Consider the following 26,017-nt stretch of genomic DNA (forward strand, 5'->3'; position numbering starts at 1 on the left):
GCTTGGCTAGGCCGGTGAAGTAAACGCGTCCTATTCGCAGTTACCCGCAGATGCGGCGTAACAAAGCAGGCGTGACGACAGACTAAGAGTGTCGGACCACTGCCTTGGAAATCGGGATTCGCGCTGCGCTCCCCTGTGACGGCCTGGTTTAATACCCTCCGCGCGGGTTTGAGCATGTGGAAGGACAGTAGTGCAAATAACTCAGGAACCGGGCCAAAGCTCAGTGGAACATTCCTCCCTCACAATCCTCTTTATTGTCCCTTTATGGTCGTTCCTCCTCTCAAGACGGCCTCTGCTTCTGGGGGACTCAAGGCTGGCTGAATCTAAAGACGGCAAATTGATCATGTTTTTGCGTGCGGAATGTGTGTATGACGTCGGTGTCCCAGCCCTGGAAGAATGCGGCTACGGCAAGCTCCGGCTTCCAACATTGGTTGGGGAGCTTGACTGGCCTAGGCGTCATCTTGGTTCCGCCGTTGGCGCCATCGCATTGTGAGATTGCGACAGGGCCTGGTACGACGTATATTATTAGCCAATTCAATACTCATTGCCATGAAATTTTGGCCTCAACAATCTCAGCACTCACCCCAACTATCTCATGGAAGCAGCGCTGGCTTAATAATCTTGAACTGAAAGTGTTTACATGTACCCCCAAACCTGCCCCGGCATCACAATCCCCTTACAGAATCCTTGATCGTAGGGTGCCTAGTACGGATCCGTAGATAACAAAAAGATATGATTGAGCACGCGAGCAACATACTGGAGACCGGGAACGCCTTAGTCAAGAAGGGCAGAGGAAAAAACCATGACTTGGACTGAAAGCTGAACCCCAACGTCGAATCGTCACGAGCTGAAATTGGCTATCATACACCTTCTACCCACGCCCGACCTGAAAAGTGTGTGTCCTGCAAAGTGCCTTTGAAAATATTCGAGAAACTCCAAGTTTCCGCCTGCCAAAGATTCTATGCCAGTAGTCGCTGAACAACACCGTGAAACCATGAATAAACACTGAGAAAGTAGAAGAAGAAACTAGATTAAGGAGTCACTCCCACCTCCCCAATTTTGCGTCTGTTGCGTTTGCTGCAATTGTACTGGTCTCTGCTGGTTCTGATTCTGTGCCATTCTCGTGGACATAGCTATCCCTGATCCGCCTAGCGTACTCATATCACCTGTCTGTGCCCCTGTTCTCGGTGGCGGGGCGATGCTAAACGTATTAGACCCTGTTGCCGGTGGAGGTGCGATGCTGAAACCCGAATATACGTTACTCTGTTGTTGAGGCTGTGAAGGCGGTGGTGCAATGGAGAAGTTCGATAACCCAGTCGTACTAGAGTTCGTGCCTGTGTTTCCCCAAGGGTTAAACGCAGGTGCAGTGGCTTTACTCCAATCTAAGCTAGAACTTTGTGTTGTGTACGTTGGTGTAGAGAGATTTGTATTGATGCTGCTCATACTGTTCATGCTCATGCCCATGCTCGGTCTAGCTTGTTGCGGTGGAGAGAAAGAGCCGATGTTGCTAATGCTAGGGTTAAGGGGAGTAAGAGCAGGAAAAGAGGAGTTCAACGAGCTGAGAGTATTGTCAGGCGTAATCGTTCTGCTTGCCCCCCCCTGTGGTGCTGAGAGGTTTGTAGGAGGAGACATAGGGGGCGGTGGTGTGGACCACGAAAATGTCGCCGCGGGCGAAGCATTGTTCGATGACCTTCCACGATGTGCTGATGGTCGGGAGGGTAGGACGGACGATGGCGAAGCGGAGGCTGGTGCATTTGCCCATGAATCTCCCCCCAACATATCTGTGCCTGAAGATGTATTCGCATTGCCTCCGCGGACAAGAGCCTCGAAGCCGGCCTCTCCATCACCGTTGGTCGCATCGGTACCATTTGTCCCACCAACTCCCCCGAAACTCATGAACTCATTCCGAGATGTGGAAACGGTGGCATTGCTTGCACCTAATTCCTGAAGTTTGCGCGTTTGCTCGTTTTCGACACGGGAGGATAATGACTTAATGAGTGCCATGTATGCCTGAAACTGCGGGAGGTTGAGGAGAGGACCAAGACTAAATTGCCAAAGGATCGGAAGAATGTCCATTGCAAGGAAATCCGCATCGACTTGCGAGCCAATAGCTTTGAAGACGTCAAGAGCAGCCATCTCAACAAGAAAGATGTTAGCATTCAGTGAATATGCAAGCAGTTAAAAGGCGCTGACGTACCATAACTGCGGGCTCCTTTGTCTTAATGCCTTTCAATAGCGGTACCACCTTCTCTTGTATCGTATACTTATCCAGTATCGAAACGTTGGAGCTAGGTTTTGGAGTCTCCACAACTCCAGTAAGACCATCGCCCTGTATCTCTTGCTCTTCGGGCCCACCACCACAGAGAGTCTTAAGAGCCTCAAGACCTCGAATCTTGATGCCCATACTGCTGGTTTTGGCAAAGACGGTGGCTATCACGGGAAATAGCTCGTTTTTGATCGTGGAGAAGTCAATGATAGGAAGAACAAACGGGAGAGTACGGAGGGCGGCATCCACCACGGAGTGTGTTGGGGATTCGAGAGCGTGCTGGAGAATAGGAAGGATGTCTACAACCACTAGGTTAGACCATTCTATTCGAGCCTCTTGCAGGCTCCAGCTATGGATAAGACAGAAGCTATGGAAACAGTATTGCAGAAACTCTGTTACCAAAGAAGTTAGAGCAAATCAAATCTCAACTTACTGTCTTTGAACTCTTTCCCTGAGGAATTCTCAACCGCGATAGCCATATTCTCGAGCAGAATCATTAATCCTGCCTCCTTCAAGCTGTCTCTTTCTGGTGCGGCAGCGCCTTTGCTAGTTGGAGGCCCTGATAGGAATATCTCTCGCAGGCGAGGGATCACTTTCTCTGTAAACGCACGCTTTCCTGAGGTTAGAGTTGTAATGATCTTGAAGACATTCTGTAAGACTAAGGCAAGAAGTTCGCGATCCTTCATCTCCTCTAAGAGTGCTGGCAAAACTTTCTTCTCCAAGACTGACTTTGGGAACTGAGACAATATTCTTGGAAGGCCCCGCATGAACTGCGATTTCTCGTTTGGTGTCTTCGCAGGCAAAGAGTCCAAGAAGCGAATGGTAGAGACCAGAATGTTGTCGAAATACTGAGCCTGCTGAAACTCACGAGCATCCAACCGTTGGGCAGGCCGCCTCGTGATCAGCCGATCTAAGACGCCATTCGTCACATCCTTTGGTAGGGGCTGTGAGGACATGAAGTTGTTACTCTTGGTGGGGACTGAAGATGAAGATGAGAAAGCCCGTTTGTAAGATGACTGGCTCCCATTAAACTCCAGCGGACTTCGATGTGGTGAGTTGTAGAGAGCAATGATCAACAAGCCTAACGAGAACATGTCTGCAGCGGGGGTGACGTTACCATCTACGACAAAGTCTGGAGACGAATAGTCGAGGTTTAGCTGAACATGGCGCGGTAGCCGTGGATCATAGTGCAGGACCTCGGAGAGTGCAATAGGAGTAGCGGATGTCGGCTTGGTCGAGTTCTCTGGCGGACTTGAGAATCCTAGGCCAGATATCTTCCAATCTGACTGTCGCGTACGTCAGTATACCACTCTGGGAAACGAATTGATATTGCCTACTTTGGCATTGACGAAGATAGCCTCGGGCGTCATGTTGGCGTGCACCAACCCAGCACTCTCATGGAGAAATTCGAGGCCCTTAGCAATCTGCAACAGCCCCTTCTGTATCTCAAGCTCATCGATTTCCAGCTCTCTCCTTCGCTTCTGCCCGTCAGACTCTTCTACCACGTAGCGGCTGCGGCGGCCGCCCACTCCCCCGGCCTTCTCTTGCTCATCCTTCTCTTGAAGCAAGCCAGCCAGCGACGCCGTGACGGGCTCTGTGGCGAACATTAAACCTCCCCCTCGAGTTTCTTCCACGGGTTCTGCCAATTCCAAGATACTAGGATGCCGTAATCGGGCAAGGGAGCTAGCCTCTTTCTTTAACCTTTCCACGACTTCCTCATGGGCCCGCTTGAGCGCAGAGGCGTTGGCCCGGCCTCCGAGGCTTGCCCCACCCTGGGGCTCCAAGGACTTCTTCTCGAAGACAAACACGGATGCTGCCTTCCCTGTGGACTTTTTCTTTGCATCGTATATTTTCCATGGTCCGGAATAAGACGTGGGGTGCGGACTGAGCGAGTAGTTAGAAGAGATGTTTGAGGTGAACGACTTCAGCGCCGAAGAAAACATGGTGATAGTGGAGCCGCCCGGACGGCGATACTATGGAAGTCGGCTCGAGGCGTCATAAATGCAGGATCGCCCAGGGAGGATTTCGTGGAAGGGGGGTCGAGGTCAGGGAGTTGGCCTGGGTAGCGAGCTGAAGACCCGCTCAACACTCAACACTCAGGGCGAGCCAGGCAGAGGAAATTCAGCCAGCGTCTTAAAACGCTAATTGACGGGTGGAGAAGCGCGCACAGCTCTCGAGCTCTCAGGGCCTCAACGTATCGGAAGATCCATGCAGCGCTCCGAACCCCACGCGACAGCTACGGTGCAGTGATGCGACGTAGCAGAGGCACGCCTATCCTGCCCACAGCCCAATTACCTAAGCTGGCGTGAATACACATTGAGCAACCCCCAACTAGCGACCGGAATTTAGGTACGCGGGTAACTTCCTGTATGCGTGCGATACGCTGGTTCCGCAACAACCGCGCCCTTTCGGGGTAAATGTAGACCGCCGATAGGAGCCAAGCTGTGTCGCGGCAGAATAAGCAACCCCCGGCATCTCACGGTCGGTCAGCTTCGGTTTTTGCAGTAATAATAAATCCTTCGGACATTAATCTGCCCATTTTCTCTTCTCTTCGGACTTCTCCCTTTCTGCAACCGTGTTTCTGCTAAAGGCCAGCCCACTATGCTTCAGCAACGATCGTCACGATTGATATCTTCCTTCGCTCGTTCAATTGCTCCTCAGGCTACGCTGTCGTTGCGATGTCGGAGAGCGTACAGCATTCACGCTGATGCTTCCGTGGGAACCAGCATCCAGGAGATTGACCCGACGAAGCTCAGCATAACGAGGACGACCACCCCCAAAGACCTCCTCCCCCCAGAGGAACTGATCTTTGGGCGCAATTTCACTGGTCTGGTTGGCATTTACCCAAATGTGTCGGTACCTAACACGCTCAGATCACATGCTCTCGCTCGAATGGACAGCATCACAAGGATGGCTGCCAGCACGCATCACGCCGTACCAGAATCTCAGCCTCGACCCCGCTACCTGCGTCTTCCACTATGCCTTCGAGGCCTTCGAGGGAATGAAAGCGTATAAGGACAAGAATGGACACATTAGGTTGTTCAGGCCCGACAAGAACATGGCGCGGTTGAATAAGTCTTCGGCGCGCATTGCGCTGCCCACGTTTGACGGGGATGCCATGATCGACCTCATTGGCAAGTTCGTCAAGCTGGACGAGCGCTTCATCCCAGAGTCAGTTTCCTCTGCCGCGCATTCTTCGTGATTCATGTCTAACAGCCGAACAGCATCCGTGGATACTCGCTATACCTTCGGCCGACAATGATAGGCACTCAGCGAACACTCGGCGTCGGCCCTCCAGCTTCGGCGCTGCTCTACGTAATCGCCTCGCCTGTAGGTCCGTACTACCCCACCGGATTCAAAGCTGTGTCGTTGGAGGCTACCGACTACGCCGTCCGCGCATGGCCGGGCGGTGTGGGAGACAAAAAGCTAGGAGCGAATTATGCGCCCTGCATTGTGCCGCAAATGCAGGCAGCCAGCCGAGGATTTCACCAAAACCTGTGGTTGTTCGGCGAGGAAGAGTACGTGACAGAGGCCGGCACCATGAACCTATTCGCTGCCATCAAGAACAAGGAGACTGGGCAGTCAGAACTTTTGACTGCACCGCTCGATGGGACCATTCTCGAGGGCGTTACGAGGGACTCGATTCTAGGACTCGCCCGCGAGCGGCTCGAACCGCAAGGTTGGAAGATCTCAGAGCGCAAGTTTACCATGCAGGACGTTGCAGATGCCGCTGACGAGGGGCGCATGATGGAGGTCTTTGGCGCAGGAACAGCTGCTGTCGTGAGTCCGGTGCGAAAGATCTCCTGGAAGGGACGACTTGTTGAGTGTGGCCTGGCGGACAACGTCGAGGCCGGCCCAATCGCCCAGCAGATGAAGGACTGGATAGAGAGCATCCAGTACGGTGATGAGGACCACGTATGGAGGTGAGCGATCCCAATTACAGTCTCTCCAATGTCCACTACTAACATGAAGCTCAGCCACAAAGTGTTGTAAGCGAATGAGCTCTGCAGGCGAGAGGCGAGGTTTACTTCATGTACATATATATACCACATAGCTGTATATCAGCGGGCGTTTCTCGAGTGGAAAAGGCGTATTCTCTTTTGATAGACCGCATCTCGGCCAATTGATACTAGCTTGACGGATAAATTGGCTCAGGAGCATTTGGCAGCCGGTGACAGGTGTGGCGTAAATACGAGGTAGCTCGATTGGACAAGAGTGCGCACAGAGCGCGCAGGAGCTTTCCCAGCCTCCCCTTCGCACCACCGCGCAGCGTGCCTGTTTCACTCGCGCATCCATCCCACCTCCACCAACCTCACCTCATATCATCCCCAATTGCCTGCGCCAAACCCACACACTTCGCGCACAGCTGCAGACGAGCCCGGCGATTTTTGTTCCTGTGTATAAGATATGTTGGCCCGCGGTATTCTCTGCCGCCTGGCAGCTGATGTGCCGAAAACGCCAACCCCCGACCTCTCGCAGCTCGCCCACCTCCTCCAGCGCTCCATTCTCGCCCGCAATGCTGTTGGAATCCCGTCTGTGTGCGCACTGTCACACGCCTACAAGACGGCGCTCGCGATAAGCCGCCGATCGTATGCTACCGCCCGCGCAACCAAACCCACGAAGACGGTCAAGAAAGCCGTGAAGAAATCAGCAGCGAAGAAGGCGGCTCCAAAGAAGAAGACTGCTACCAAGAAGCCGAAGAAGAAGGCGGCCCGAGCAACCAAGGCCAAACCGAAGAAGAAGGTTGCGGCCACGCCGAAGAGGAAGGTAAAGAAGTCTCTGACGCCGGGTGAGAAAGAGAAAGCTACCATCAAGGAGCTCAAGGCTAAGGCGCTTCGGGAACCGTCGAATGGCCAGCACATGTCCGCCTGGATGGTATTCAGTGGTGAAGCCGTGAAGGGGAAGACGGGAGGGAACTTGACAGGCAGTGTCAAGGACGCCGCTGCCAGGTTCAAGAATCTGACTCCTGCCGAAAAGGAGGTAAGCTCGTTGCATATCTTCCCGGCTGAAACCCCCAGCGCTGACTACCGCCCATAGCATTACAACCATCTTGCCAACGAAAGGGCGGCTGCCCAACAAGCAGAGTACAAGCGCTGGGTGCTGAGCCATACACCCGAACAGATCCGCATCGCCAACCTCGCGCGTCTCAATTTAAGAAGAAGAGTCCCAACAACGGCTGGCAAGCGCAAATACCCGCCCCACACTTCCAAGATCAAGGACGACAGACAAGTGAAGCGACCCTCGAGCGCATACCTCAGGTTTGCGACCGAGCGCAATACCAGTGGAGACATGAAGAGCATTGCGAAGTCGGAGGTTATGAAGCTTATTGGGAATGAGTGGAATGCTTTGAGCGCGAGTGAGAAGCAGGTATGACTGCATCTAGATATACCTCAACATACGCCAAACCGCTTGCTAACACGCTCACAGAAATACGAAGACGCGTACACGGCAGAAAAGCAGGCCTTTAGGCGTGACTACGAGAAAACATACGGACACAAATTATCGTAGATGCAACAAGCCACCTCACCCACCCCATTTCCTTGCTTCGATATGTATCTTGTCTTTCCACACCTGTGCCCTAGCTTTCTGGTCTGGTCTGGTCTGGTCTGGCCGGTATATTGGGCGGACAAGCGGTCGTAATCAATTAATTGGTATTGGCGTATGTATCCCTTGTCACTATCAAATGTGGAAGCGATTGGACTTGGCCCAGTGGATTTTGTTAGCTTCCGGGTATATTTACGCCTCGCGGTGGATCCTTGTCTGACTACTCGAAATCAAGATAGGAAGGGACGGTCTGGAAATCGGCCACTGCTCGTCATGTGAGTAAAGGAGGAAGTCTCGATAATAGCTGTTCCCCTCTCTGGCTGTAGTTCAGTTGGTCTCACCCCCACCAGTCTTGGAGAAAACGTCTGGTGTAAAAGTAGAAGTATATACCACTACGATTGTGAAAAAATGGCGGCCATTCTCGCTGCTAGTGTAGTGTCGTCTATATTGTGGGGGCGTCTACAAATAAATTTCCCCAACGAAGCGTATTTTACCATGTGGATGTATCTAGTGTCTAGATATCAACGATGCACTCCGTCAAATCACCCCGGCTCATCCCTCGGTTCTACCATGCCTACTCAGACCTCTGTATTTCATTTCCCCTTCCTCTGCTTCGGTCCCTCATTCCCAACCGCAGCTTTCCCAGCCGTCTCTCCTCCTTTCTTTTGCTTCACCCTCTTGATCGCACCCTCCTTCTCCAAAACCTGCACCGTTCTCTCACTCTCCTCCCACAGCCTCTTCTGCATTCCCTCATCCTCTACCTCTTTCCTCACAAATCCAATCTCCCTACATTCCTTCAAAAACACGCCTCCCTCGCCCCTTCCGTACTTCGCCTCCATTGCCGCATACAGAAACGTCTGCGCGCCATACTCTGGGCTCTTAAGAACAAGCCACCAAAAAGGCCAGAGGATGAGGTAGAGCGCCAGACCCCAGAGACTACCACAAGAGAGATAGCGCCGCATACCAGGGGTACGTGTGAAGCCTGGATCGACGAGGATGACGCGTGCGTTCATAGGGTTTTTATCTGGGCGGACGTAGGAGGACAGGTGTTTTTGGAAGGCGAGCGCGAAGGTCATGAGGGCAAATTTAGAGGTTGCGTGGACTTGGCTAGGGGTGAATGCAATTGTGGTGGCTTCTTTCTTCCCGTCCTTCTTCTCTCTCTTTTTCTCCTTGTTGGACCTGGATGCGGCCGATGGGGAGTCAATACCAGGTAACGAACCCGCCATGTAACTACTACATGTCCCAAATATAACCCTAACATCCCGATCTGGCGGTTGCGCTCTCAACGCTGGACTCAAGATACTCAGTAAATGGAAATTCGCCATATAATTTAGTCCCCAATTGCCCTCCAGCCCATCGTCGGTTACACTCGGTTTCCCACCCGGCGGCGTCAAGGTATTCGCACACAAGACAATCATATCCAAACGTCTGGGTGGCGCATTATCCACCCATTTTGTCGCAAATACACGGATGGAATGGAGGGAGGAGAGGTCAACGTGCTCAGCCGTGATTAACTCGTTATTTGTGGAGGTTCGTAGATCCATTATATAGTCGACTAGAAATGGGTCGGAGAGTGGGTGTTGGGTTAGTAGAACAAGTTGGGCACCGCGAGACGCGAGCTCTTTGGCAACTTCAGCGCCTATACCAGAAGTTCCTCCCTATTCCTAATATTATATCTACTCTCGAGTCTTGGTAGGAGGGGTAGTGCGAGCTTACTGTTATGATGACCACTTTCGAATGCATATTCCGCTCGGAGGTGTTGGCTGTGCCATTGAAGAACCGTTTTAGAATGTAAAGGAGAAGAAGGCTTGGTACGACTTTGACTATCGTCCATCCCGCAGGTATAGAGGATATGCCCTCGAACAGTGCTTGAGCGAGGATGGGAAGAGGCATCGTTGTTGGACGGTTGCGGGGTTGATGTGCCTTTGGAACAATTCACCGTGCCAAGCTTTTGCGGTTTAACATTCTTCCGGACACCCCCTCTTCTTCGATAATTGGGAGCATTCGGGGGAGCAGTCAATCAATAGAGCAATTAAAAGCATTTCACCTCCGGTATGAGATATCACAGCATGGAATTTCCTAATCAATCGCTTTGCTCCTTTGTCCAGGGACACACCAGGGACAGGACGGGAATAAGTCAGCACCACATCTTGTAACCTAGCCCGGAAAATTACAGTGGTAGTTTCGTACAGGAATCTGTTGACGTTCTCCCTGGTTACAGCAAGGGGTTTTACAAATAGAGTTTATCCTGATCATGTCCCACGTTAGGTGAGAAGGTGCAATATATGAAATGTAATCATATATTCAAATCACTATTCCAAGACGCCCACTACCAGCGCCAACCGTCTAAAATCAAATGCTGACGAACACAAACTACCACGACGACTCCATAGCCATGCTTTTGTTTCTAATGCAAGCACGAGAGAGATATTACTATGCAAAACCACACCACTCCAGAGTTCACCCTTCACCCTTCCCAAGACATTCAGCATGGTTGGCCGGGGCCCAGCCTAGGCCAATTTGCAGGATGATCTTAGGCTTTCAGTCTCCTCTCTTCACACCTGACACAAACCGGATCTTGAGAGTCTCCTCGCAGGAAATAGCGCCCATCCTCGAATGGTCCAGAGCACTCCTGATTATCAATTAGCCAACACTCAAATACAAGGGGAAAGAGTTATTCTTACTACACAGCAGAAGCAGTTCATATGCCACTCCGCCCCGAGTGCCTTGATAACTGTATCGGTAACCGGCTTCCTACACTTCTTGCACTTGGTCGAATAACGATTAGTATGACAATCAACACACCAAGCATACCCATCCTTCTCCACAAAGGGCATCGAGGAATCGAACGGATCACCACATTGGGCGCAGAAGAAGTGTCCGACATGCCACTCTGCGCCACATGCCACAACAACCTCTCCTTCAATTGGTGTCTTGCAGCTCTTACAGCGGGGACTGAAAAGTTCATGAAAGTCAAGGTGGCAGTAGAAGCGCATGCATTCGTCTCCGTCTTCTTGTTCGAGGCGGAACATGTCTTCTACGGTTGGGTGATTTGGGAGGAATTCGATGTCCTCGCCGCGCATACGGGCTTGGATTCGAGCCACACGTTCGGCACGCTTGTTGTCTGGCTCTGGGTAGAAGGCAACGCATTCGAGGTGTTCACCGCAGTGATGACAGAGGAAGCATTCTGGATGGAATCGCACACCTGCAGCTGAAACTATACGACCAGAGATGGGGAGTGCGCATTGATTACAAAGAGCGCCGGTGCGGACACTGGAAGGAGTCCAGTGCGGTCGAGAGTTCGTGGACTGACGAGGGCCGGACTTGGAGGCGTGATGTTTAGGGGTTGGAAGCGGTCGAATTGAGCCGCCAGACCCACTGACATTAATCGAAGGGACGGACTGCGTGACAGAGGTAGAAGGAGGGTTGATATTGAGAGCACGCTTAGAATTTGTAGGCTCGTTCACTGCGATGATTGGGACGGACGGTGTTACTGATATCGAAGGCGCATTCACCCTTGGACCTCGGTTGTGAGGATTGCCTGAGATCGACGGTGTTTCTTGGACAGAGATCGTCGGAATGGGAGGCGCTGGAGTTGGCTTAGAGCGCGATGGAGGGGCCTGGGATACGTTTATTGTTGGTACGGGAGGCGGAGCGGAATGAGATGGATTGTTGACTTTCCTTAGCTTGTTAGCGTCCGGAAGGGGCCTCGCTGGAGGGTCTTCGTAGACGTTAATGGTAGGCACTTGTGCCCGGTTGGCTCTGACTGCGGGTGTAGGTGGAGTGGGAGAGACGCTGATCTGAGGAATTGGAGTAGGAGATGAGCACGTGTTCCTCTTTGGCCGCTCATTCGGAAAGATGATGGCGGGGGTTACAGGAGCAGTTGCAGCCTTGGATAGGGGGCGAGGAGCGGGCTCTGTTTGGCCAATAGGCTTAGGGGTTGATTGTGGGAGAGCGGATATCTCCTGCTTGAGTTCAACCTCCTTTGGTTTCCAGTTGCTTTTGAAGGAGACAATGGGTCGACCAGGAGAGTCCGAAACGACAGTAGGCGTGGGGAGCTTAGGGCTCCTGTCCTTCAGTCTCATGCCAGTTGCAGCACGCAGCTCATCACTTCGGATCTCCTTGCCATCTTTCATTTTTACTTCGGACTCGTTGTCAGCAACCAACTTGCCGTCTTCCTTAGCATTAGGAGTGACTGGGGCGTTGGAAGTATACGCGGCATTGCGTGACTGGGTTGGTGGGTTGTTCTGTATCTCGTACCGGTCAAATCTCTTTGTCCCTATGATAGGATCGGTATTCGACCTGACGAGGTTATTGTCTTTGGCGAACTGGACGCGACTGAAAGGGTTTCTCCGCACTTGCAGCGGCAACTTGGCAAGAGGCGGAGGGTTCGCAGCAGGAGGAGCAGGAGATTCCTCCTCGGGTTCCTCATAGATCTGATCGTTTGGATTCTTAAAGAGGCTGCCGCTAACAGTCCTCCTAGAGCCACTGGCGCGTCTCCGATGTTTTGCATCCATTGGAATGGAGGGGATTTGCGGAAGTGCGGTGATGTCTTCTCCAATGTTGCTGGTGGCGGGGTGCTTTGGAGGTGAGGTACCGAAGTCCGCATTTGCTGTGACGGATGACCCACTGGCAGCTCGCCTACTCTGCAGACTACTGCTCCTGCTGCCGGAAACATTACTGCCCACCGAGCTGCGCTTCCGCAGCTTCGAGTTCGAACGCTGGATGTCCTGCTCCGCCCTGCCGAGACTTCGGCTTCTTCCATGCGCCCCCTTCCCGTCTGTACCCGGATAAGGGTAGGGTGCATCTGGGTTCGCCCCAGGGGCATTCGGGTTTCGATGCTTCCACACTAGCTCCGCAGCTTCGTCTAAGGCAGCCTTATACAGCTTCTGGTCTGCCTCTAGATCCAGCTCCTCCATGGCTATGCGCAGCGCCCTGGCTTCTTCGCGCTCCACCTGACGCTGTCCATTTTCTCTGTATATCACGCCCGGTGTTCGCTCCCTCAGCTTGGGTGCGTCTATGCTCATATTTGAAGTGGTGCGGCGATGCATGTGGGGTTCGGGCGCTGACTGCGGAGCGGGAGCCGGCTCCAAAGGAGGCTCTGAAGCAGGTGGGGGAGTGTTGACGTCAACACCAGCGTCCTCGAACGTGGGATGAGAGAAGGGAGACACAGCAGGAGTCTCGGCGAATCTTGAGGACGTCCTGCTCGACCACGTGTTGAATTGGGAAGGAGGAGGGGGCCGGGAGCCATTCGGCCTGGCGACACGGTTGGTTCGGAGATCCTGCAAATAGCTCGCTGCCCAAAACTGTTAGCAACAACGACTGGGATGCTTCCATAGAGGTTCCAAGTACCCATTTGCTGCGAAGACATGTACACGGGCGCGGGTGACGGGGCACCCTCTCGCTCTTTCGGCTTATGCATGAGGAATGATCGTGTTTACAAACAAAGGAGCCGTCCTCGTCTACGAAGTGAGGGCGAGATTAGTTTCACAAGAGGAGTCTGAAGATTCTACGAAGAAATATAAATAATAATGCGGTGAAAAAGTTCTCAATTGAAGACTTGAGGTGTTTGTCGTGGCGGGTACAAGCTGTGATATGGCGTGTTGAGATTGGTAGTCCCATAGCAACCAGACCGCCCACATTGGCTCGGAACCTCATCCCTGCATCCCCCTGCAAGCCCGTTTCGGCATCCACCGGCACCTTTTACGGCTTTGCCTTTGCTGCTGTCTATCATAGCCAGCGCTCATTATTATCATCGTTCTGGCATTTACAAAGCTCATCATTGCGTTAAAGCAATTCCATTCTGCATCATAGTATACATGAGCGGTGTGATGACCTAATCGATAACATATCTTCGAGATAGTTTATTGTGTCTGGTCTAACCTGAGACGCCGAATATGTAAAAAGTGTTACAAGAACATAAATATCAGCAATCCTTTATCAAGAGCAGACTTGGGGAGTCAGGAGCCCTCATGACCAATAAAAGCGAAAGTGGGTATCCTTGTCTCAACGCTCAATCCTGTTCCGAAATCTGTTCTTTCTTAGTAGTACACATTCTTTTTAGGCCCGGATTCCTTATCCGGTAGGCGGGTTGCCATGAGGAGGCCCCATAGAGTCCCACCCTAGATTGATGCTCTCCAACATCTGGTTCCAGCCTCCTTCGGATATTGGAGTCATACCCGTGCCAGTTCCCATCCCAGCAGGCATCCCCCATTCATTACCCACCATGAAGCCATTGGAAATGGGATCGTTGCTGAGAGGATTGACTGTGTGAGAGAATAGCGATGCTGAGAACATGTCTTCGCTTGCGGGAAAGAAGGCACTGTTGTTGGCACCCGTTGAGTGGGGCAGAGGTATTTGATTCTTCAAGCCGCTGGGAGAGGCTCGATACGGGATATTCTGATTGTCGTCTTGTTGTCCAGGAGAATACGAAGTGTGTGAAGTCGACCCCCCTCTCGATTGCGATGTTGTTGTTGAGGGGCTTGGTTGATCAGCGTTGGCATCTGGAGAAGTGTCCATTTCAATTCCATCGTCCACGTTGAACCCATTCGATGACAGAGCGATTCCATTAGGCGCAAACCTGTCAGGGTTAGACGGTCTATCCCTGGAAGGAAGGTCCATTTGGGGTCCCCCTTGAGAAGGGACGAATGGTGTAGGCTGTGGCTTCATGTTGAGAGGAATGTTTGAATCGTGGAATGGCGGTCCAGGAGAGTTGTCGTTATATGGTGCGGATGCGCCATTATTCTGTACGGTTGCAGACGCACCGGTAAACTGGTTCATGGGAGCGTTTGCAGACTGGGATTCGCGAATTTCGAAGATGGGGCTACAGGAAACAGAGTCAGTATTGACTGGAATGGAGCCAGGCTAGAGAGATACGAATTAGCTTATAAGAAATTGTCCTTACTTTATTTGACCATTTTGGGTCTGTAATGGATCGCTTACCACTCTGCTTCGCTGAGAATGCAACAACGGCTTTTGTTGCAGACCCAATACACCAGCGCTTTCGAGATCCAAATCAAGCTGAACCAAGAATGATTCTGTGAGGGGATTCTTTCGGCGCAGTGCCTGCATCGCTTGCAGGAGAAATTGTAACGACGAATTCATTTGTTGATCCTTAGGTCGGGTCTTGAGATACTGAACAAATACACGTGCCGCGACGTAGACACAGAACGATATGAATGGGTTCATCTGCCAATATTAGTACCACGAATGGTGATGACAGTTGAGAGAAGCTTACTGCCGCCAAGTCCAGATGGCTGATCATCCTCATTACCGAAGCTATCTCTGCAGCGGCAGTTACGCATCTGATCTTGCTCTCATTGCTGACATTGACCGGCAGTCGATACTTGTCTGCCTTGAAAATAGAAGCTTGATGAAGGCATATAGCTGAAGTGTGGATGCTCATATTAAGGAAGACGACATTAGGATCAGGGAGGCCACATGGCAATCGTAGGTGGTCGGGCAAACCAAGTGAAGTGTTCAAAAGGATGTTCTCAATGCTGCGATGTCGAGTCCAGAATCCACCATTCAAATCATCGTCGCGATCGTCCGATCCAGGTCGATGGAGATGCAGAAGGTTGCGACCGAATAGTGCAGCCGTTAAGACGATGCCTCCGAATGGTTGGAGTGATGCAGCTCCTTGTGGACCCATGGCTTGTTGCAATGAACCAGTGGGCATTGGTTTGCTCTTCTCAAAAGCTTCCTCACTGGATGGCATATTGGTCATGATCTAGAGAGAGGATTAGTAGAGGACAGTATAGAAGGTTAGTAGGCTCACATCTCGCTCGTCTATGGTCATTGGCCATCCTGTTCCAATGCTGGCATAGCGGTCAACGCAGAACGCCATCCAGAATGTCCTCCTTCTCTCTTCTCTCTCTGTCCAATCCTTCGGGGGCGGAAGACATTGCTTCACATCTAATCCGGCTCCATCCAGCCGATGCAGTTGCATCATCTGAGCGAGTCTGACTGCTCTACCAGCCGATAACCACGCCCTAGGGAAGTACATCTGCTTGAATTCGTAAGTTGCCATTAGAATCCACGACTGACAATGCCCCAAGGTGATTGTTGATTCGCCGTGGCCTTTCATCTCGTCCATTTGAGCATATTTCCTTGCGCGATGGTAAAAGTGCTCCTGCAATACATCGTACTTGTCCGTGACAGAAGCGGCTAGAGTCCACATGATATATCGAAGACAGACGGGTGGTCGCATATGGGGTGCGAGGTTCATTGCGGCAAGGAATCGCGGTCTATGAATGATTGGAAGCGAGGGGTGTATCTTTGTGAAGTACAGCTGGTAACTGCATGACAAATTAACAAAGGGCGCAACAGATAAGCACAGAGTGTGATTCACTTACAGGTCGTTTATGACATCCTGAGGGGGCAGTGGCTCGTCCAGGCCTAATCCAATCATTTCCCATTGAAAGTCACCTTCCACGGAGTTCATATTTGAAGAATTCGTCTGAAATGCATCGGGGCCTGGCGATATGGACTCCGGGAAGTTCACTGAAGCCTCGCCAGAGGTCCCCAGATACCCCCCACTTGCGTCCGGCGGTCCCTGTGATAACGTATTTGCCACGTACGCAGATGTAGAATCCTGGCGGGAAGTCTCTTTAGGTTGGTCGTTCGATTCCTGGTTCTTCAACAGCGTCTCGACTTGTTCTATAGAATGAATGGTTCTGTTAGAATTACTCATCCTTGACTACCCTTGGGGGTTGACATACGCAGTCGTGCCTCCAAAAGCTTCACATATCCCCGCTTGGGCCCGCTCTTCTTGCGCACCTCGTCGTAGGCGCAATCATGTGCCAATCTCTTGCAGGTCCCACACGTAGGCCGGGTGCCATCGCATCGCAACTTCCTCCTTCGACACAATACACAAGCTATCCTCTTCGGTTTGTTCGCGGCATCGTCCTTCTGGCCCCCATCGAGGCTGTTCGATCTGGAAGGGGATTCGCAGGAATTGTTCGAGTCCGGGACTTGCTGGGACAGATCGTTGAAGAAGCCCTCACCAGGCGATTCGGGGGATCCTGAGGGCATTTTTCGCGAAGTATGACCGCCGCCGTGAAGCACTTCACGAAATACGGTTTGGTTCAGCTCCACTGGGTTGCGCCCCGCGTAAGCAAATCGGGGTGCGGGCAGATTCTAAAGCGATATCCTCACAATGCCAGGCAGCCTTCGAAGGTTTCTCACGTCACGGGCGCAGATCGAGCAGTTGCGGCGGGTTCAGGTATGTAGGTTGGAACGATGGATGCGAGATGGATGCGAACTTAGACAATAGTGGCAGGGCGATATCCAGCGCAATGCGACTGAGAACTAGGCATCATTCATGGACACGAATACGGCAATCTTGAGGGGGAGGTTGCGTCGCAGGAATGCTCGGAGCTGGAATATCCCACGTGCGAAAAGTGCCTATGAGACGACGTTGTGGGCGCAGACCATCTGAACGGTGCTGGGGCTGAAGGCGCCCTGCCAGGCAGTGTTCCTCTACTGGCCCATTCACAGCCGTCACGCCAAGCGAACCGTCCCGAGGGCGTGTTGTCATCATCGACTTAGACACCAGGACGAATAAACTCGGATTCCCCGAAGCACTGGCAATACTGGCCTGCCAACAGCCCATTCAGCTATGCTGTATTGGAACAATGGTAAGCGTTTATATTGCAGCGTGTTTTGCTCTTTGCGAGTGATTTTGCGAGGTGCATGAGACTGAATACTCAGTCTCTTTCAGCGCTTCTTACCTCAAGCTACAAGGGTCAAAAAGGATGGCGGCGGTTGAAGGACCGAAGGATCGGGTGTTGTCGTCCAAAAATAGCATGGCTTGCGAGTCATCCCTGTTACATTTTGTGGAAGGGCCGCCTCAACCTTATCTGATTGAGGAGCTTGGGTTGTCCGTAATATAACCCGAGTTCACAGCGAAACATTGAAGCGGGGTGTCGTTTGTTCTCACTAGGGATATGTTTTAGACCGTTACTAAATCAACTAATGGACAGCGACATCGCGACATTGGGCTTCTGCCATTGGCTTTGGATGTGCATGTACTGGGTCGTTTCACTGTGTGATATGAGCCATGGTGGATGTTCGCATGACAAAGTCAAATGAAGAAGGCGAACATTAACGAAGTGTTATCGTTAAAAGATTCGGCCATGTTCAACGATATCATCAGCGCACCGAGATATTTGAGGGCCCGTGCGGTGTGCCGCAACATTGCAACATATATGGTACAATTAGGATAACATAATTGTGATTGCGCAGGAAGAGTGCTCTCGCCAATCATCTTGGTCTCCTCTTGCCTTGGTTCCTGGGACGATCCTTGACAAGGAATGTATGCTTGTTCCTCTTGTGCCTAGTCTTGTAGCCTCCTTTTGCCTACAAAGCTGTTATTCACGAGTGTTTAGTAGGGGATTGTATGTCTACTTACTGGAGTACCCCAAGGACTCACTGGATGGACGTTACCCTTCGATTTGCCACGTCCACCTCCGTGAGGATGATCAGCTGCATTCATCGCAACACCTCGGACTTCGGGCCGTTTGCCTAGCCATCTGGCACGTCCAGCTTTGCCTAAGGATGTGAAATGAGATTGTGGATTGCTTGCAACTCCGATCGTACAGCAAGCGTCCGGGCTGACCTTTCGCATCTCCCCACTCTGGAGGCGAACGATGACGCTGGCGATTTCTAGCCCCCTTGGCTTCTCTACTTCTTCCTTGTTCATTACAATGGCGTATGTGCCTGCACTTCGGCAGAACACAGCTTTGCCCCTCGTTTTCGATCCCAGATTGAATACCTGTGTTCCAAGGGGGACCATATGAATTGGTAGGCAATTGCCCCGAGAGGCAGTCTTTGCAGCTAGCATCCCGGGATCCACCACACCTCCCATGCTGTCGAGCAGCTCTTTCGGAATGCCTGACCTATAGCTCTGAATCTCGTCCCCTGCTCTCATGCCATCCGCAGCAACAATGTATGACTTCTCGCCAGTCTCTACGCGAGTGACGAGCGCCAAATGAGCGCTCCGGTTGGGGTCGTATTCTATTCTGTCCACAACGTGCTTTCCTGGAGCGAAGCGATAGTAATCCACGATCCGTATCCTTCTCTTGTGGCCGCCACCTCTGTGTCTAACAGTGACTTGCCCACTGTTATTCCTACCGCCCAGATGCTGGCCCTTCTTCGGGATGGTGAGTCTGAGCAACGGGCGGCCCTTCCATAGATGGTCGTTCACTGGCCGTTTGAGATGGCGCAGACCGGGAGTTCGAGGTTTGTACGTTCGCAATGGAATGAACTCATCTTTTCGCGGGCCTTGGGTGTGTAGAATAGTTTCATCGGCAGGTACTGCAGGTTCGAACGCTGGCGTGGAGACACGATCAACCACAACTGCATAGCTGCGGACGGAGGTAAAGAGGCTGTTGCCAAGGCGCGAGGTGGGCAATTGGCATATCCGAGGCTGTATCATCTTCGTCCGGCCTGTTCAGAAAGGCATTGAGCGAGATGTCAGGCCAGACGATTTTGCGATGCTCCTTCCACGACGCTCCTTCATGACATGAGGCTCGGAAAATCTCGTGGCCCGAAAGCGGTCTAGCGGCATCGGGGCTGGCGTCCGTCGCGATGAGCAACCAAACTCGACGTGACTGCACACCCGTGGACAGCTCCAGCGACAGTCGCCGGCAGCATTAAATCGCCATCGCACCTACCCGCATCATCAAGTCCGCCATCTACCTGCATCTCCATCGCCGCAGCATCTCGTCTTCCATCTCGTCCTCCGCACTGGCATCATTTTCGCGTTGGATCCAAGAGGTAAGCTACAGCGCGCTCTCATTGGTCTTTGCCCCCCCCCCAGCCATTTTCACGTCTCGCCCTCGCGCGAAGTTGGCGCAACCAGCTAGCGAGCGGCTGCCAAGCCGACCTCACCAAAACATCAACACGCCTTGGTTCCTCTTCCATCATCCACACCTTGGGCCAGCACCTCGCCTCTCTCCTCATTCTCCTGCACCCATTGAAGCTGGATAACGTTCTCGTCCCTTCCTTGAGTACGCCTTCAGCTTCTCTCCAAGGAGTTTCGCCGTCTCTACGCCATCACCATCGCTGTCGTCCATGAATAGCGTGTTTGTACCTCGATAGTCCCAGCATCTTCACCGAGTCTGTCGAGCAGACTCTCGCATCTTTGCCAGAATATCGGGTGATTCTGTATTGTCAGCCTTGACCCTTTCCCCATGCTTTTCACGGCTTATTTGGACCCAACTGACGCCTCCTGACAGTGCATCAAAACAACGCTTTGTACACAACACCACAGCTTAATACATACACCCCTATCCCTGGATACAAATCTAGCTTTGCCCAACATACCTAATATTGCTTGCAATGCCTCCAGCAGTATGTCACTGTCGCCCGCCTTCCTGTCATCCCACCTTTGAACACCCTTGTTGGTGGCGCGTATTGCGCTGCCACAGACTCTGACATGTCCCGTTAGGCACGATCCCTCAGGCAGAGGGCTGTCACGAATGAGAACGATGAGAATGCCGGCACGACACGTCTAACGCGCGCCAAAACGGCCGCGCTTGGATCCCACGAAACATCTTCAGACCTTCCAAAGAAGGGGTTGCAGACCAAGAAGTCTACCGCTGGTTTTGGTGCCAACGGTACAACCCGGAAGCGTGCGGCGCTTGGGGACGTCAGCAATGTCACGAAGAACGAAGGGCTCGGTGCGGCTTCCAAAGACGGCAAGAAGCCATTGGCCAGCAAAGGTGGACTGGTCTCCAAGGCTGCACATCCTACCAAGATCCAAAAGCCATCGCGAGCAAATTCGACGCGTTCAGTGCTTGCCCCGAAGGAGAAGAATAATGCGTCATCGGAGTTGAAGCGCCCCGCGAGCGGATCCGGTATTGGAGGACACGCGACGAAGAAGCGAAACACGTCTGCATCTAGCTCAAAGTCCCTGAAAGAGGAGGATCCCGAAGAATCTGAGAACATTGCACCAGTGCAACAGGCAAAAGCTAGTGTTGTGGTCGAGGTTGAGATCACAAAGGCGGCTGGTATCAAGCATGAGAGGACCAAGTCTCAGGCTATTGAGGTTTTCGAGGAAGTTGAGCAGCCTGCTATTCAGGAGGAAGTCCCAGATCTTGACAATGAAGATATCGATGATCCATTGATGGTATCAGAGTATGTTGTCGAGATCTTCGAGTACCTGAAGGAGCTGGAAATCACTACCATGGCCAACCCCGACTACATGGACAACCAGAACGAGTTGGAGTGGAAGATGCGTGGGATCCTGGTCGACTGGTTGCTTGAGGTCCACACTCGATTCCGCCTTCTCCCCGAAACCCTGTTCCTTGCCGTCAACATCATCGACCGCTTTCTCTCTACCAAGATCGTGCAATTGGATCGCCTTCAACTTGTTGGTGTCACCGCCATGTTCATCGCGTCCAAGTACGAAGAGGTCCTTTCCCCACACGTCCAGAACTTCCGACACGTTGCCGACGATGGTTTCACGGAAGAAGAGATCCTCAGTGCTGAACGCTTCGTCCTCGCTGCCCTCAACTATGACCTGAGCTACCCGAACCCAATGAACTTCCTCCGCCGGATATCTAAAGCCGACAATTACGACATTCAGACGCGTACGCTAGGCAAGTACCTCCTAGAGATTAGTTGCCTAGACTACCGCTTCATCGCACACCCCCCGAGCCAGGTTGCTGCTGCAGCTATGTATCTGGCTCGGCTCGTCTTGGATCGTGGCGAATGGGACGCCACACTTGCGCACTATGCTGGCTATACCGAGGAAGAGATTCAACCCGTCCTACAACTCATGATTGACTATCTGTCTGGGCCGGTGGTGCATGAAGCATTCTTCAAGAAGTATGCTAGTAAGAAGTTCCTGAAAGGTATTCTATCTTGCCCCAGCCTTGCCTTCTGCTTGTACTGACTATATAAAGCATCTATTGTTCTTCGTCGTTGGGCTAAGGAATACGTGATTCAATATGGTAATGTCCTACACGAAGAATCGAAGTCACGAAAATGAGCGACCTGCTAAGACTGTGTCTTTGCGTTAGGTCTGCGCTGGCGTGCCTTCTGCGTCTGCGACCTTCGCCCTTCACGCTATGACCCCATCGACATCCGCACTCTGTGGTAACATCGATCTCGTTTCAGCGTTCCGAATGCATTCGGCCATCATTCATGTCAGCATTTTGGCTTAAGCTTGGACGGCGTTAATAAAAAGGGTGTTAATTGGTTATGCAGGGTCTGATGTTTCTTGCGGTTCTTTGTGATTTTTACCTTTCTGGACGGAATGGATGGCGTCTTACCTTCCTGGTGGCGTGTTTTCTCGAACTCCTTTTTCTTACTTCCCATTTCTGAGACGGCTCTGGATACTGTCGATAGTGATATGGACGGTATACCTTCACGGTGGCTATGATGACGGCTATTGATTGGCATTGGGAGGGTGGTAAGTGTCCAGGTGAACATCGTGTATGAGTACTAGCCTGGGTACTAGGGCGGTGTGATTTGTGGTGTTTTGTTGCAACGAGCCGTCTTCTGAGCCATGTCTTTTGCCACTCGCAGCTGTGACGATGTCCTTGTGAGCCTAAATGTTTGATACCATGCTTGGTTCAGTACAATATGCAAATGAGAAAACCGACCCATTGTCACTTTAGAAACATCCAACTTGAAAGAAATTAATTTCGTGAAGTGTCATAGTGCATACCTACATCGCCAAATAAATCTGTTTCGTCTGTGTCGCAGCCACGATCTAAACACGCGATCGAACCTCGGCTTGACGTCCGTCATCAAGATCGCGCTAGCCCACCCTGGTCGATCCCCTAAACGTCCTCTTTCTACTTCCCATCTCTACACAGTCCAAGACATGCATTGCATATAACATGAAAGGACTAGGCCTCCACTACCCACCCCAATCCTGTCCCTTCTGTAACATCGCTTCTGCATTCCCTTTTCCCTCATCCTCATCCTCCTCAACCTCTCCCGCTCCATCTTCGGAGTCAGGTTTATTAGAATGTGTCCCTTCAGATAAAGCTTCAGATCCAGAAAAAACAGATCCGAATTCATTCGTGGTGCTGAGTTCGAGGAATGTAACGGCTTTCCTAGATATTTTGCCGATGACAGAAGGCCATTTGTTGGTTGCGACGAGGGGGCATCGGGTTAAGGTTGCAGATATGGAGGGTAGTGAGGGGAGAGAGATCGGTGAGTTTAGATTTTTGGCTTTTATTTTGTTGTGGCCCAAAGACGGGGAGATATGCGTAGGAAATGAGGATTGGGATATTAGGTAGTTTGGGGAGTTAAGTGGTGTTCAGGGTAATTGTATTGGCTGACCTGAATGCAGGATTCTGGTTGCCGGTCCTAGCGAGAGTTGTAGCTCAGGTGACGGGAGTGGAGGATTATAATATTGTGCAAAATAATGGTGAGTTAGGTTTCAATTTCATTGGTTTAGAATAGCTAAGAGGATATGGTGGTTGTGTTGCGGTGTTTATTTGTTTTACTAGTCCTTTTCCTTGCGGTCACTGACTCCTTTCACCTTGATTGGTTCATTTTTCATTTGTATTCTTCTCTAGCACTCTCTTGCCTAAGCGTGCTTTACTGCCACATGTAGAAAAGGTTTCATTTCTCTGTCTCGCGGTAGACCTTTACCCCACACTTTCATCTAATGTCTTCACCTGACATCCTATGCCTCTCAGGAGCTAGAGCAGCACAAGTCGTACCACACGTCCATTTCCACATTATACCCCGACCAGAAACGATGCCACAGATCAAGAGCAAGAGCTGGGCAATGTTCGGTCGGGGACAGCGAGATGAACTGGATGACGAGGACGGAGTGCGGTTAGCTGGAGAAATGAGGAGGGTGCTAAGAGAGGAGGTGAAGAGGATGAAAGCTGCCTCGAAGCTGTAATTCTCATATCCTATTTACCTGCACACTTGTTCATCACCGGTGGAATGGAATGGATATCTACTAGGGGGTGAAGGTATTTTACAGCTATTTTCCCGTGAACTTGTTGTACAGTACCGTGTATAGTAATATACAAAGGCGTCCCCACAAGCGCCGGTATTCTAGAACCTTCTTACAGGAGATCCAGAAGTTTTAGAACACCCTCTTTCAACCCTTCTAATTCCATCTCAGTCTTGACACCATGTCTTCTACATTGTACCTCGACCCGCCTCCTCTCCTTCCACGCTCGTCCCAAAACAACAATAACTGGATAACCGATCAAATCTGCATCTCGAAGTTTCCACGCCAGACTCTTAATCGGTCTGTCATCGATGACCGTATCAACGATTTCATATCCTTGTGCACCTTCTCTCAAAATATCATACACTTCCACACCATCTTCTTCTGGAACCTGTGGGGTGGTCACAACAATACACTCAAATGGTGCAATAACCCTAGGCCAGTTCAAACCCTTGTCGTCAGCAAGTAATGACGCAATAGCACCAATAAGGCGGGACACCCCAATACCGTGGCAGCCCATTTGCATGGGCTGTTTGGCCATGCCGTCGGGGCCTGCTACGAGGGCCTTCAGAGGCTCGCTGTAACGGGTTCCGAGGTGGAAGGTATGCGCTACTTCTATAGCTTTCTGGACTTTGAGTTCTCCAGATTCGCAGCGCGGGCAGGGGTCGCCGGGATAGATACGAGTTATGTCCAGATGGTTGAGTGGAATTTCGGAGTCAGGGTATTTGGGGTATGGGACTAGGCGGTCATAGATGTGAATTGTTTTTGTTGTTTTTGGGAGAAAGGATTGCAAGGTAGTTTTTTCGATGCCTGTGTCGATATCGATGGCCGCTTTTTTTACGGCGTGCAGGTTAACGAACTTCTCGATGTGGGTTGAATCCGAGCTGAGCAAGGATGGAGGTAGTATGTCGGGTCGTGGGACGTAGACGTTCAATTTTGTTCCATCCGAGCAAGGTACGTTGACGAGCCTTGCGGGGTACGGGACATGGATGTGGATTTTAGTGGTCCTGTCTACACTAATTCCAGTGAAGTGGAGTTCCTGGCTCGTCGGCAGTCTCCCAGTATCGTGGGTTCTTTTCTCAACGAGCTCTTCGTTGGCAACATAGTCACACGAACTACAAGACCAGACATTGTCTTCACCCTTAGGTGAGACGAAGTGGTATTCGTGACTCAACTTGCCACCCATGTTTCCGGAATCCGCATCAGCGACCAAATAGGGGAGTTTGAGCTCGTCGAAGAAGTTATTGTATGCAGTCCTCACAGATTGATAGGTTTGCAGGGCATGCTCATGCGCATAGTCAAACGTGTACAAATCCTTCATCAAGAACTCCTTCGCTCTAAGAAGCCCTTGTCTAGGACGTCTCTCATCACGATACTTCCTTCCGATTTGATAAAGCTTCAAGGGGAGGTCTTTATACGAATGCACCATCCCAGCAACAAGAGAAGTGATTTCTTCTTCATGTGTTGGGGACAAGAGAAATCCGGAATCCTTGCGGTCACTGAGACGTAAAAGTTCGGAGTTGGCGGAGTAGCGGCCGCTCTGGCGCCAGAGCGCTTCCGTGGTAATGGATGAAAGGGAGAGTTTAGAGGCACCGAGAGTGGCCATGTGTTTGTCTATTAGCCAGGAGAGTCTCTCTTGCACGCGGAGACCGAGTGGGAGGAGGTGGAAGACGCCTGAATGGGCCTGCACGTGATCAGATTTATGGTTGGGAAAGGCTGAGTTGGAGGATATACTTGTCGCAGGAAGCCTCCTCGTACGAGTAGTGCATGAGAATCATCTTATTTCTAATCAGATGAAGGACTACATTTGCTCATATCAAGTGGGCTAACCCTGCTCTCCATCTTGAGGTGAGATGCCTCCTGTCGGTGTCCAGAAATTAGACAATCGGTTCCTTGAATCAACCTGCACATATTTATTAGCTCAGACCAGGTTTTGGAGATTAGAACTGCCCAAGAGCAGCGTACTGATATTAATCTGGCATTTTGGAATCCTCTTCTTTTTTGCAGATTACATCGTCGCAACCCATACCCGAGTCGCGCCGGCATTGGCCTTATATTTCGACTGTGGTAGGATTGAAATCGGTCAGAATATCTTAATTATCCATTGATCCAATGACAGTAAAATGATAAATTGGGGAAGCTGGCGAAAGTGACAATTGATGAATGAGTAAACGGAGGAGCAAGTGTTCCCGGAGAAGCGTAGTCCGAAGATCAGCCGAGAGGGTTGGAGCTTGGACGAAATCTTTCTTGAAGGACTTCAGTTCATCGCAATTGCC

General features: G+C 51.5%; 10 protein-coding genes across 10 annotated transcripts; 4 read left to right on the forward strand and 6 right to left on the reverse strand.

Annotated features, from left to right (window-relative positions):
* Window positions 1-629: 629 nt before the first annotated feature.
* BDR25DRAFT_259307 (ARM repeat-containing protein) lies at window positions 630-4,485 on the reverse strand. The gene is made up of 4 exons (XM_033686582.1): window positions 3,604-4,485; window positions 2,700-3,552; window positions 2,198-2,565; window positions 630-2,136 (listed from the first exon to the last, which is right to left on the reverse strand). The coding sequence occupies exons 1-4, from the start codon at window positions 4,207-4,209 to the stop codon at window positions 1,027-1,029; spliced, it is 2,937 nt and encodes a 978-aa protein (XP_033548840.1). The 5' UTR covers window positions 4,210-4,485; the 3' UTR covers window positions 630-1,026.
* Window positions 4,486-4,815: 330 nt separating this feature from the next.
* BDR25DRAFT_342042 (branched-chain amino acid aminotransferase II) lies at window positions 4,816-6,475 on the forward strand. Its single transcript, XM_033693668.1, has 4 exons — window positions 4,816-5,093; window positions 5,140-5,437; window positions 5,491-6,189; window positions 6,244-6,475. Exons 1-4 carry the CDS (start codon window positions 4,868-4,870, stop codon window positions 6,257-6,259), a joined length of 1,239 nt encoding a protein of 412 aa, XP_033548841.1. The 5' UTR covers window positions 4,816-4,867; the 3' UTR covers window positions 6,260-6,475.
* Window positions 6,476-6,673: 198 nt separating this feature from the next.
* Window positions 6,674-7,774, forward strand: BDR25DRAFT_221485 (uncharacterized protein; the record flags this gene model as incomplete). Its single annotated transcript, XM_033685033.1, has 3 exons — window positions 6,674-7,246; window positions 7,304-7,633; window positions 7,694-7,774. 3 exons carry the CDS (start codon window positions 6,674-6,676, stop codon window positions 7,772-7,774), a joined length of 984 nt encoding a protein of 327 aa, XP_033548842.1.
* A 629-nt stretch (window positions 7,775-8,403) lies between these two features.
* Window positions 8,404-9,703, reverse strand: BDR25DRAFT_284392 (NAD(P)-binding protein; the record flags this gene model as incomplete). Its single annotated transcript, XM_033688116.1, has 2 exons — window positions 8,404-9,468; window positions 9,527-9,703. The coding sequence occupies 2 exons, from the start codon at window positions 9,701-9,703 to the stop codon at window positions 8,404-8,406; spliced, it is 1,242 nt and encodes a 413-aa protein (XP_033548843.1).
* Window positions 9,704-10,135: 432 nt separating this feature from the next.
* Window positions 10,136-13,385, reverse strand: BDR25DRAFT_259319 (uncharacterized protein). The gene is made up of 3 exons (XM_033686583.1): window positions 13,163-13,385; window positions 10,495-13,106; window positions 10,136-10,442 (listed from the first exon to the last, which is right to left on the reverse strand). The coding sequence occupies exons 1-3, from the start codon at window positions 13,230-13,232 to the stop codon at window positions 10,344-10,346; spliced, it is 2,781 nt and encodes a 926-aa protein (XP_033548844.1). The 5' UTR covers window positions 13,233-13,385; the 3' UTR covers window positions 10,136-10,343.
* Window positions 13,386-13,613: 228 nt separating this feature from the next.
* BDR25DRAFT_342046 (uncharacterized protein) lies at window positions 13,614-17,216 on the reverse strand. Its single transcript, XM_033693669.1, has 6 exons — window positions 16,531-17,216; window positions 16,165-16,468; window positions 15,588-16,107; window positions 15,048-15,539; window positions 14,753-14,998; window positions 13,614-14,674 (listed from the first exon to the last, which is right to left on the reverse strand). The coding sequence occupies exons 1-6, from the start codon at window positions 16,841-16,843 to the stop codon at window positions 13,886-13,888; spliced, it is 2,664 nt and encodes an 887-aa protein (XP_033548845.1). The 5' UTR covers window positions 16,844-17,216; the 3' UTR covers window positions 13,614-13,885.
* A 608-nt stretch (window positions 17,217-17,824) lies between these two features.
* BDR25DRAFT_342047 (ribosomal protein L2) lies at window positions 17,825-19,304 on the reverse strand. Its single transcript, XM_033693670.1, has 2 exons — window positions 18,222-19,304; window positions 17,825-18,169 (listed from the first exon to the last, which is right to left on the reverse strand). The coding sequence occupies exons 1-2, from the start codon at window positions 19,245-19,247 to the stop codon at window positions 18,074-18,076; spliced, it is 1,122 nt and encodes a 373-aa protein (XP_033548846.1). The 5' UTR covers window positions 19,248-19,304; the 3' UTR covers window positions 17,825-18,073.
* Window positions 19,305-19,930: 626 nt separating this feature from the next.
* Window positions 19,931-21,885, forward strand: BDR25DRAFT_17212 (A/B/D/E cyclin). The gene is made up of 4 exons (XM_033684140.1): window positions 19,931-19,983; window positions 20,050-20,164; window positions 20,262-21,669; window positions 21,721-21,885. Exons 2-4 carry the CDS (start codon window positions 20,153-20,155, stop codon window positions 21,804-21,806), a joined length of 1,506 nt encoding a protein of 501 aa, XP_033548847.1. The 5' UTR covers window positions 19,931-19,983; window positions 20,050-20,152; the 3' UTR covers window positions 21,807-21,885.
* A 744-nt stretch (window positions 21,886-22,629) lies between these two features.
* BDR25DRAFT_284406 (HIT-like protein) lies at window positions 22,630-23,684 on the forward strand (the record flags this gene model as incomplete). The annotated part of the gene is made up of 3 exons (XM_033688117.1): window positions 22,630-22,981; window positions 23,121-23,198; window positions 23,473-23,684. The coding sequence occupies exons 1-3, from the start codon at window positions 22,663-22,665 to the stop codon at window positions 23,682-23,684; spliced, it is 609 nt and encodes a 202-aa protein (XP_033548848.1). The 5' UTR covers window positions 22,630-22,662.
* A 169-nt stretch (window positions 23,685-23,853) lies between these two features.
* On the reverse strand, window positions 23,854-25,869 carry BDR25DRAFT_342049 (prolyl-tRNA synthetase-like protein; the record flags this gene model as incomplete). The annotated part of the gene is made up of 4 exons (XM_033693671.1): window positions 25,707-25,869; window positions 25,572-25,644; window positions 25,476-25,519; window positions 23,854-25,425 (listed from the first exon to the last, which is right to left on the reverse strand). Exons 1-4 carry the CDS (start codon window positions 25,785-25,787, stop codon window positions 23,854-23,856), a joined length of 1,770 nt encoding a protein of 589 aa, XP_033548849.1. The 5' UTR covers window positions 25,788-25,869.
* Window positions 25,870-26,017: the final 148 nt, after the last annotated feature.

Source organism: Lindgomyces ingoldianus (genome assembly GCF_010093535.1).
Source record: "Lindgomyces ingoldianus strain ATCC 200398 unplaced genomic scaffold BDR25scaffold_12, whole genome shotgun sequence".
Taxonomy (NCBI): domain Eukaryota; kingdom Fungi; phylum Ascomycota; class Dothideomycetes; order Pleosporales; family Lindgomycetaceae; genus Lindgomyces; species Lindgomyces ingoldianus.

Excerpts from the sequence above, each read along its gene's own strand:
- BDR25DRAFT_259307 (XM_033686582.1), bottom strand. The coding sequence starts at position 4,209 with ATGTTTTCTTCGGCGCTGAAGTCGTTCACCTCAAACATCTCTTCTAAC. Across the intron at positions 3,553-3,603 it reads CTATCTTCGTCAATGCCAAA|TCAGATTGGAAGATATCTGG; the intron begins GTAGGCAATATC and ends CGTACGCGACAG. Across the intron at positions 2,137-2,197 it reads CAAAGGAGCCCGCAGTTATG|ATGGCTGCTCTTGACGTCTT; the intron begins GTACGTCAGCGC and ends TTTCTTGTTGAG.
- BDR25DRAFT_17212 (XM_033684140.1), top strand. Across the intron at positions 21,670-21,720 it reads TAGTAAGAAGTTCCTGAAAG|CATCTATTGTTCTTCGTCGT; the intron begins GTATTCTATCTT and ends GACTATATAAAG.
- BDR25DRAFT_259319 (XM_033686583.1), bottom strand. The coding sequence starts at position 13,232 with ATGCATAAGCCGAAAGAGCGAGAGGGTGCCCCGTCACCCGCGCCCGTG. Across the intron at positions 13,107-13,162 it reads CATGTCTTCGCAGCAAATGG|CGAGCTATTTGCAGGATCTC; the intron begins GTACTTGGAACC and ends AGTTTTGGGCAG. Across the intron at positions 10,443-10,494 it reads TGAACTGCTTCTGCTGTGTA|GAGTGCTCTGGACCATTCGA; the intron begins GTAAGAATAACT and ends ATTGATAATCAG.
- BDR25DRAFT_342042 (XM_033693668.1), top strand. The coding sequence starts at position 4,868 with ATGCTTCAGCAACGATCGTCACGATTGATATCTTCCTTCGCTCGTTCA. Across the intron at positions 5,094-5,139 it reads CTTTGGGCGCAATTTCACTG|ATCACATGCTCTCGCTCGAA; the intron begins GTCTGGTTGGCA and ends TAACACGCTCAG. Across the intron at positions 5,438-5,490 it reads GACGAGCGCTTCATCCCAGA|CATCCGTGGATACTCGCTAT; the intron begins GTCAGTTTCCTC and ends ACAGCCGAACAG.
- BDR25DRAFT_342047 (XM_033693670.1), bottom strand. The coding sequence starts at position 19,247 with ATGATACAGCCTCGGATATGCCAATTGCCCACCTCGCGCCTTGGCAAC. Across the intron at positions 18,170-18,221 it reads TGAGTCCTTGGGGTACTCCA|GCAAAAGGAGGCTACAAGAC; the intron begins GTAAGTAGACAT and ends ACAGCTTTGTAG.
- BDR25DRAFT_342046 (XM_033693669.1), bottom strand. The coding sequence starts at position 16,843 with ATGCCCTCAGGATCCCCCGAATCGCCTGGTGAGGGCTTCTTCAACGAT. Across the intron at positions 16,469-16,530 it reads GCTTTTGGAGGCACGACTGC|AACAAGTCGAGACGCTGTTG; the intron begins GTATGTCAACCC and ends TTCATTCTATAG. Across the intron at positions 16,108-16,164 it reads CAGGATGTCATAAACGACCT|TTACCAGCTGTACTTCACAA; the intron begins GTAAGTGAATCA and ends TTTGTCATGCAG.